Raw genomic sequence first — 10342 nt, 5'->3', positions numbered from 1 at the left:
GGCAGGCGAGTGGTTGGGAGCCAGCAGTCCCAGATTGTGAGAGGCAGGGATCGGGCCTAAACCGACAATTGGACATCCCTTGAGGGGTGCCAGATTGGAGAGGGTGCAGGCTGAGCTGAGGGACACCCCCCCCCCATGCACGAATTTTGTGCACCAGGCCTCTAGTAATAATAATAATAATAATGTCATCTAACACAGGAGTCGTCAACCTATGGTCCATGGACCACTGGTGGTCCGTGAGGTCTGAAATGTTGGTGACCGCTGATCTAACATATACCAAATGCCCATTCTGAGGTCTAATTTTTGTAAGTATTTTGTGTTTGTTAACTCATTACTCCTCATAACAATCCAATAAGGAAGATACTTTTGTTAGCCTCATGTTAGAAGATGATAAAAACAGGCCCAGACAGGTAAATTAACTTCGCCAAGGAGGAGCTGGGATATGGATGCAGACAGGATGGCTCCAGGACCAGTGCCCTTAATCACTAGAGAAAGAATAAGGTCATTCAAGGAATAGAAGAACAGCCCAACCCTGGGAAGGTGTGGAGAAACTGGAGACAATATCTACCATGCACATTTGTATGAGACTTGCCAGGGGCCAACATGCCTTATAAAAAAGGCCTCCCCACCCTGTACTTCATTGGCCAGCAGAGTCATAGTATAAACTTTTGGAAAGAGGAAAAATGATTTATAGTTGAGACACTGAGTGAAGACCTATATCATGGCCAAGTACACCATGAGCTTTTGATGTTCTTCTTGGAATCACACCCACATGGAGAACATGCAGTCTGGCTGTGTATTGACAGCATGTCAAACTCACACATACGGGACAAGGCAAAGCCAAGGCCTGATTGAAAGGATGCTAAAGACTCAGCGAACCACTTTTAGATTTAGACACTTTATCACTTATACCAGGGTGGGCAAACTTTTTGACTCGAGGGCCACAATGGGTTCTTAAACTGGACCGGAGGGCTGGAACAAAAGCATGGATGGAGTGTTTGTGTGAACTAATATAAATTCAAAGTAAACATCATTACATAAAAGGGTACGGTCTTTTTTTTTTTAGTTTTATTCATTTCAAACGGGCCAGATCCGGCCCGCGGGCCGTAGTTTGCCCATGGCTGACTTATACAGTCAGCAAAGAGAGGCGTAAGTCAGAAGTGCCAGTTCCCTATCATCTTGGTCTCACACATCTTGTTTGGCACCCAAACAAGAGGGACTGGATGATTGCACACCAGTTGTAGGATGCCCTGTTGCTGAGGAGGCAATTCTAGTCTGCAGCTAGGAGGGTTTGGTTTTATAATCTGCTGCCCTGTCCTGAGAGGGGTAGGGCAGATAGTCCCACACCTCATAGAACCTGGGAGGCAGTGAGGGACGTCTATGATAGCCTCCCGGGGAAGATGGAAAGAAGAGTGGAAGATGGCTCATAGCTCTTGCAGGCCTCCCATCTCATGTTCTAAGAATATCACAAGGTGTTCCCCTAAGACTCAGATAAGCTATGGTCCCACCTTTTGCCTCTGTAGATCCCTGCAAGGTTACCATGGTACATGGTGAAATCATTCCTCTATAAAGGGCAGTGGAAGGCAGGACTTAGGACAGGATCATGGCAAGGAGAGTGCTTGCTGGACACGGAAGATCTGTCCTCTGTGAGGCTTGACATCTTGCTGGAAGTAAGGGTAGCAGATGCTGTCCTGGTCCCCTCAAAAGGCAGTGAATTAGCTGTGAATGTGGGAGTAGGCCATGGATTGGCAGTATGGTCATCTGGACCCAGAGTCCAGGACACTGAAAGGCCTTTCTGCCTCCCCTAGCACTAATTTGCTTTATAAACTCCTATGGTCAGGTTTTCCCCTGTTCAAGAACCCATATTGATCAAATATTGCCAGATAAAACTTAGAGTTTATCCCTTTATAGCCATTCATTTACATCAGACTCATCTGACACAACTCATTGTTTGTTTGATTGTAAACTAAACACGTGCTTGACACCTGCTGTGGTCAGATAGTCCTGGCACAGAAAGATAAAAGACACCCTGTGCATGCATCCTTCTTTTCAGCCCACCTGCTTGTCTCAAATTGTTTTCTAAGATAAAACATTGCAGATACTGGTTTTATTTCTCATCCTCTCTGCTTATCCAAATTTGTGGATTCAAGAACCACTTGAATTCAGGAAGCCTTCATCGGAAAATCAAGCCTGGACTGATCACTTATGTTCCTTCTGATTGTTCCCTAGATTCTGCTTCTATTTGGTCTTGGTCATTTCTTGTATGAAATCCTCCTGTGCTCCCATTCCATTTGGATTTCTCTGCAGTGCCTAGAAAAGGAGCTAAAAGTTAGCCTCAAATGACAATGGACTGATTTGCTTGCACTAAATGGGGAGGATCGATGTGGAAAGCAGCCAGGAACAGATAGTTTTGCTTTTCTCCAAGCTTTATGAAGTTGATACACTGAGCTGTGACATTTGATTATATGTTATATGCTTGTGCTTTTAAAGACAAATTTGAAGACAATTTTTTCCCTTTTTATGTAGACTTAAGTTTGGGTGACTTTTGACGGTCCAATTTGCAGCAAGTAAAGAAAATACGAGGCAATAGTTTGACATTTCTGATGACCGTCTTCTTTTAGCTAGAAGGAAGAGAGAGAGATGAAATCTCAGGCTGAGTTTTTTCTTTTTCTTGATCAGTGTCTTGCATCTACATGCAGGTGACCTCTTTATAATTGCCATTCCTCTTACAGAGGGAAAAAATAAAGACTTACCGACTTGCTTCTAACAGTGTCCATTAATTAAAATGAGACAAGGTCCATGCCCAATTTTCTATTGCTACATTCCAGAATCTACCACAGGGCCAAATGCACCAAACATGCTCAACAAATAGTTGTTGAATGGAATAGCTAATTGAATTTCCATTCCCGATTATAAATTTAATCTCCACAAGAAATCCATTCGAAAAGCACATCCAAAATTAATTTAGAATCACTGACATTCATTTCTTTTTCCTTTCATGTCTCTTCATAAATTAATTTGTTTCACAAATGCTTACTGGAAATGCATATTAATTAAATATTTAAAGGTAAAGAAATACAAATCAGAAAAGAAAGGACTCAAGTTCTGGCCATGTTATTTATGTCTGAGTGACCTTGGCAATTAATTCATTGCTTCCAGCTTCAGACTATCATGCATAAAATGGGAGGAAAGCTCTTATCATCAGTGGTTTTGTGAGAATTAAATGGAAACCATAAGCAAAGTGTAGTGCTTAGCACAGATTAGTGGTTCCTAATAATATTATCAAGTGTGTAGAATCCAAACATGAACAAGACAACCCCCCCTCAAGATGTTTACAAATTAGTCCTGGGAAAGAATACATTCACATAATTATGCTGCAAAGAGAAAACATCAGTACAAGAAAAGGCTACGTGGCTGTTTTAAAATATATTTTATTATTATTCAGGCTAACAGATCAGGAGATGACTGCCATTGAAAAGTTTGTTAAAATCACAGATCCCTAGAAGAGGGGTGGGCATGCCACACAGGAAACACCAGGTTTGTCAGGTGGGGCAGTAAGTGGGCACAGCCTATATTGTGGTTCCCATGGGAAGGGATGGGAGAGACAGGGTAAGCGGGGTTAGGATAGGCTAGTTTGAATAATTTCAATGGGCACAGGGTGAAAGGGCTATCCCTAGTTTTCTGGTACCTGGCCCTCAAGGCCAGGGGAGAGGGATAGTAAACTAGAGGGTCAGAGCTCCATAAAGGAGGGGGTTGACAATGTGAGCTTTGGATTGGTGGGTTTGCATTTGAAAGGTCACTTCCAAATGCATTGTTTGCTGTCTCTAGGAATTAGCTCACCCTGCAGGGGCATTATCCCCAGGGTCAGCAAGTCCCCAAGATAAAAAGATGTGATTAATACAATGACTCAGTTCATAGGAAGGATGGAAGTAGCCCTATTAGCCATGTCCAAGTCTCTTCTTAAATTGGACTAGACTCCCCATCCACTCATTCACTAGCATATCACCCTATTTGCTTCTTCATAGCAATGACCTTTAGTTCTTTTCTTTGTTTACCTGTTTACTAGTATTGTCTGTTTATCCCATTGCACTTTCAGCTCCATGAAGGCATGAAGTTTGCTTGCCTGGTTTACTCCTCCAGCTCTAGTTCCTGGTATAGTGCCTAGCACACAGTAGATGCTCAATAAATATCTGTTAAATGAGTGAAAACTAGTGCTTGATGACTGTACAGGTGTGTTTAGTGTGGAGCCGGTTCTAACCTTTAGTGTAAGCCATCCATGTCTACTATTAGGTTTTGGCCAAAACCGCATATCTATTTGATAGGCCCATCCGAACTTTATTAGCAAAGGGGTCTAGGAAAGAACTCACCTCTGGGACCAGCAGACAAACTTGAAACAGTACAAAGTGCTGCACAGTTTGGGAGGGAGAAACATCTGTGTGTGTATAAAGCTCTATTTCTCTTGGTTGAGTGTTGGCCCTGCCCCTCATGGATTCATAACTTGGTGCTTGTGTGAGAGAGACCTATGTTTTAAAAAGGAAAGATCTGTTTTTACAAAAAGTGGTACAGTATTTTAGGATGCATCATTAGTCAGAATCCAGCCAGGAAATTAAAACCTTACCAGGTGGTCAAACAAGAAAAATTTAACTTGGATGATAATGTACAAGATGTTAGAAATACAGTTAAAGCAATAGGGGTGGTGGTGGTAGTGGTGGAGGTGAGTCTGTCCTAAGATTAGAAAATGCTGGAGGCTGTTCCCTGCTTCTTGGCCTGGAGGAGCAGAGTAAGAAGCTGGGGCCAGAGCTGGAGCCACCCAGCAGAAGCTGGGACAGTGGTGGATCGGCCTGGCTTGGGTGGGAGCACAGACAAAGGGCATTTTTGGAAGGACAGGGAACCATGGGGAAGATTCAGCCTCCACCAGTGCCTTCCAGTATCTAATCCTAACCAGACACAGTGGCCAAGGAAGTCTGGAAGCCACAGTATGACCAACTCAACTTCCAGTATAGAGCAGAGCAGAAGAGGGGAAATGTAGGCAAATGACAAGCACAGATGAGGGCAGTGTTGATTAGTGTCCCATAAAAAGATTATAACATGCAAATAAAAATGGCATGGACTCACCACCACTGTGCCACACAACCTTGCTTTTTGAGGGTTTGGACACATCAGTGTACCTGGTGGAGTGGTAATACCCAGGAAAAATGGAAGCCATCTCTTGCAGAGAAAGCAGTAGAAGTAGCAGGACTGAGTATGAGTGGCAGTAATACTACATGATCTCCTACATGCAGTTTGCAATGCAGCAGAAACATAAAGAAATAGCCATGGTAGCTCAGTAACTTATAGGAGTTAATAATAGGAGAGACTTATTAAGTGTTAATCTTGGTTTGGTTCATTTGCATCCTCTGTCTACATAATTTCATTAAATCCTCACCACAATATGACATCCTCAAGTTAGGCCCCAACCCCTAGCCTTGCACCTTAAGGGGACTGTGCCATAGCATATCTTCCTGAAAGTGTTCAGAGTCCTTCCTAAATAGTGAGGATTGCTGGGGCCATTAGTGCCATTTGGCCAGAGAACCCTGTTCTCTGTTTCTTGCCTACAAGGTTCTTTTTTCCTCTTCCTTGCTTATGAGGCACCAGGTTCCCTAAGGGGCTCCAAGACTTGGGCTTCCTAACAGGGTCATCCTGAGTCCCCATGACAGTCCTGGTTCCAGGAGGGCAGCCTTTCCAGCAGATTGTTTCTGTGGCCAGCTCAGCATTCCTTTTGCATGATTGCAAGGGCTTGAACTACCAGATGGTTCTAATAGGCATATTTCAGCAATTCATCTTGTTTATATAGATAGGGTCTGGCAAAATAAAGTTTTTCTTAGAGTCACATCTTTGGGACTGTCCTGCTGTTAATGTCCCCATTTTAGATAAGGATACTAATACTATAAAGTAAAATAAAAATGTCTAATCCAAGATTACACAAAGAGAAAATATTGCATCCCAAGTTTTTAAAAAGGCATTTTTATTTTAGATCCTGAGCTTATTATTCCATCTGAGGGCACAGAGAAGGCACACCCTAGGGTTTCCCAAAACAACTGGAGGCACTAGCAAAGGTCAGAGATCTTGCCATAGTAAATGTGTGAGTGGAGCTGGGATGGGTGGAGGTAAGTTCTACAGAAATATGGCACTAGATGTCATTAAGCTGAGTCCATATTGTACCAGGCTGATGGGACCTCCAGACCGCTTCCTCAACTGGGTAGTTCACTGGGTAATGCGATTCTCCAAACTAAATAAGTAGAAAGGTGGAGGAACAACAGAACTTTCACTCCTCTTGTCAATGCAAAACCTTCCCTTCTTTTTCAATATTCTTTCAGAAAAAGGATTCTTAGAGCTCTTTGTCTACCTCTGGCATCTGTTTTGTTTAGCAAGGGCTTCTGCAAGAGGTCCTTGAGAATGCTTTAAATTAGGGCTTTGTTTCTCATGAGAACATGAGGGAAAGACGGAAAAACCTCCCATTTGTTTAAGTGACAAACATGACCTTCATGCCCTTTTTTGCTGCAGCGAATCAAGTGGCAGCGACTGAAATTCAGGCCCTCGGTAGGTGTATAAATATGCGTGTGTGCAAAAGCCACTGTTACACTTGCTGACGCACGTGAGACCCCTGCCTTGGCAGATTTACTTTTTAACTCCGGGCAGAGATATCACAGGTAACCTACCATGAAGCTAGTCACTGTATTCCTGCTGGTGACCGTTGGCATTTGCAGTTACTCTGGTAAGTAGCCTGGAACGTATGACATTTCTCTACTTTTCTCTTAATAGGACACAACTAGTCAGCCCAGGCTTCCAGTGGTATATGGTGGAGGGAGTTTTAGAATCACAGAATGGTAAAGTTGGAAGGGTTTTCAGATGTACTCCACTTACCCCAATCTAAACCCTAGCCCAGTGGTCGGCAAACTGCGGCTCGCGAGCCACATGCGGCTCTTTGGCCCCTTGAGTGTGGCCCTTCCACAAAATACCACGTGCGGGTGTGCACGTACAGTGCGATTGAAACTTCGTGGCCCATGCGCAGAAGTTGGTATTTTGTGGAAGAGCCCCACTCAAGGGGCCAAAGAGCCGCGTGTGGCTCGCGAGCCGCAGTTTGCCGACCACTGCCCTAGCCCAATACCCCAGTGGCTATCTATTGAATGGCTACAACTTGTTGGGCACTGGATAAGCATTGGAAGATTCAGAGGTGGATCAGACATAAATATTGTTCTTAGGGTGCCTCTAGTGTGGCAAGGGGGAGAAGACTTCTGCAGAAGTGAGTACAGTGGTATTCAGCTAGAGCCCTGGGAGAGTGAGGGCGAACTGTTCAATGTCTGGGTCGGGTACAGAGGCTGGCTTCTTGGCGGACACTGGGAACTGACACATTCAGTGATGGTCATTGCTCATTCAGAGAACAGAAAGCATTGCAGAGCCTTCCCCCAGAAGTATATAACTACATACAGAGAAGATACCAAAGTGTTTAAGAAGTAGAGATCAGTCATGAGAAACTAAGTGGCAGCTTTTGAAATTTTTGGCAAATCTGTAATTTCATCAGTTTCAGCTATTTTTGTTCTTTAGTTTCCAGGGACAAACATCCATTGACAGAAGTGACCACTGAAAGATGGGTGGAGGGAAATAAATATCGTTCACTGGAAGGGAATTCTGGAGGGAAAATAGGTGGTAGTAGAAGGTGAAGGTGAACAGACTCAATTTTTTATGATTTGAACGGGTACATGAAACGGATTCCAGAGGAAAATGAACTATGGCAGGGTCTTAGCCAGCAGGAGAATATGTAATAGGAATTCTTATAAATCTGTTCATGCACAAGTATGTTTACATATCTGCACGCATTTTATAAAAATGCACGTATTTTTCCATTCTCTATACTTTTCTCCTGACTCGTTTTCTACATGAAAGTTACATTTCTAAAACTGAAGATATAAAATGCAGTTGTCTCATATAAATGCCTTGATAGTTTCCCATTGCCCTCAGGAAACAAACAAACAAAAACAACACCTCAAACTCATTAGTATGTCATTCAAGGCTTTGACAAACCTGACCTCACCTGAATTTTGCAGCCTCACCCCCTTTATCCCTCTTCATCACACCCCACTGGAGTTCTGCACTCCAGCCATTCTGGGCAGAAGACTCACTACACTGCACATGTACTTTCATTTTAATATCTCAGTGCCTTTGTTAATTATGTTCTTTTAAAAAATCTGTTCCTGTCTTTATCTTGCGATTCTGGCATTTTCCAAGATTCCTGCAACACTCACCCACAGCAGAATTAGTCATCCCTTCTTTTGTATTCCCATAGAGCATTGCCCTTAATATGCAGCACTGTGGTGTGCACAGATCTATATTGTCCACCAGACAATGTGAGCTCTCAGAATGGAGTGTTCTTATCTTAGGCATCTATGTAGCTATACCAACTGGTACAGAGTCATTGTTCAATTATGTTTATAGCATTGAGTTAAATTGGTTGGGAACAGTTTCCTGGGCTGTGGTTGGATCCATTCCTGGCCCCAAGTGGAGTTTGCTTATGGCATTTCAATTCACATGTAAAGTACACCCCTATTCAGTCAATCACTAGTATCGTTTAAGTGCTTACTACCTGCCAAGGTGCAGTACGGTGAGCTAGGATGGTGTGCAGTAGTGAGTAAAACGTAAGTTCCTTTCCTCATGGAGCCTACATTCTAATGAGAGGAGGGAGGCAAAAACAAAAAGATTTGATATTCTAGGTAGTGGTAAGAAAAAATAAAGATAGAGGGTGACAGGCGTGCCATTTTTGATACCTCTCTAAGACTGTAACTTTTGAGGAGAGACCAAATAATGTAGCTATCTGGGGAAAGAAAGTTCTAGGGAACTGGGACAGCAGGTGCAAAGGCCCCAAGGCAGAAGTTTTCATGGGCAGTCAAGATGAGCATGGCCGGAATGGAGCCGTGATGGACAGAGTGGAACGTGGTGAGGTCATAGACAGGAGCAGATGATCCTCTTTCACTCAGTTTCCCTTTTGCTCTGCAGCTACCGCCTTCCTCCTCAGCAGTGTCAAGAATGCCGTACCTTTACCTCTGGATTCTCTCCCCCTTCTGGATCAATTAAAGAGTCTACTGGAGAATCTGGGCATTTCTGTTGAGCACATCATAGTAGGGCTAAAGAATTGTGTGAACGAGCTGAGCCCAGAGGCCTCTGAGTCCGTGAAGAAACTGCTGGTAACTACAGCTTGTGGAGTAGTTTGTCACAGGCAGGGCTCACCTACCCTGAATGCTTATGCAGCTCCTACCTCACCCCATGCACACTTGTGAATGTGTATTTCCCCCTTACTGATGGCTCATATAAAGTTTGCATGTTCAGTAATCTTGAGAAAAGTGCAGTATCTACATTTCCAGTAGGAATATGTGAATAACAGAGACCTGTGGGTTTAAAGAAAAAAATGTTAATGTATAAATTGATTTTAGAGAGAGAGGAAGAGGAAAAAAGAAAGAGAGAGAGAGAGAAACATCAGTTTGTTGTTTTACTTATTGATGCATTCATTGGTTGATTCTTACATGCACCCTGACTGGGGTTCGAACCCACAAACTTGTTATATTTTACCAACTGAACTTCCTGACCAGGGCAAGACCTATTTTCTAGTTGTGACTTTGCCATTTACCAGCTCTGTGATTGGACTTAACCACTTTGAGACTTTGATTACCTGTCAGTAAAATGGCGGCTAAATAGGAGTGACTATTTTTGGGAATGTGCTAATTACATGTAACCTGCTCTTATTTTTATTACTGTCGTTCTACCTTTCAGGAGGCCCTTTCACATTTGCTGTGATGACAGGATGGTCTCCTCCTCCCTGGCTGAAACTCATTCCATCCTAAAATGTAGTGACTCCTGGAAAGAATGAATAAAGCAATGAATAGATTTCAGTGTGTCTTATTTTTTTTTTCTGGGGCCTCTGTTCAGAAGGGCCTTAACTAGATAACCTTTCCCTTGGGTCATAGACTCTAGAGAGCCTGTTGTTCTAAAGGTAACTCACCTTTTCAATGAGACTTGATTCCTTATCTCTAAGGTAAACATCTCCATTGTTTTTTCTCTGATAGTGTTTCCAGACCCCTTACACTCCTATCCCCCTACTTCTAAAGAAACTTTAAAGCATGAAATGAAAAAGCATTTTCAGAGTATTGTCTGACAAGTCTAGGGCCTCACAAATCTCATTGGTTTGGAGTCTACACCGCTAGAATGTGAATCTCTATTAAGTTTGTAGTTACGGTAGGACCACTCCAAAGCTTCACTGACCCTCCCACCAAGTTAGGCCTTTACTACATCAGCCTTTGGCAAACGGGTTCTA

General features: G+C 43.1%; 1 protein-coding gene across 1 annotated transcript; it reads left to right on the top strand.

Annotated features, from left to right (window-relative positions):
* The first annotated feature begins 6602 nt into the window (after positions 1–6602).
* Positions 6603–9834, top strand: SCGB3A2 (secretoglobin, family 3A, member 2). Its single transcript, XM_005877645.2, has 3 exons — positions 6603–6754; positions 9031–9218; positions 9802–9834. The coding sequence occupies exons 1-3, from the start codon at positions 6700–6702 to the stop codon at positions 9823–9825; spliced, it is 267 nt and encodes an 88-aa protein (XP_005877707.1). The 5' UTR covers positions 6603–6699; the 3' UTR covers positions 9826–9834.
* The last annotated feature ends 508 nt before the right edge of the window (positions 9835–10342 follow it).

Source organism: Myotis brandtii, unplaced genomic scaffold, assembly GCF_000412655.1.
Source record: "Myotis brandtii unplaced genomic scaffold, ASM41265v1 scaffold524, whole genome shotgun sequence".
Lineage (NCBI taxonomy): Eukaryota > Metazoa > Chordata > Mammalia > Chiroptera > Vespertilionidae > Myotis > Myotis brandtii.
This window is presented reverse-complemented; position numbering and strand designations above follow the sequence as displayed.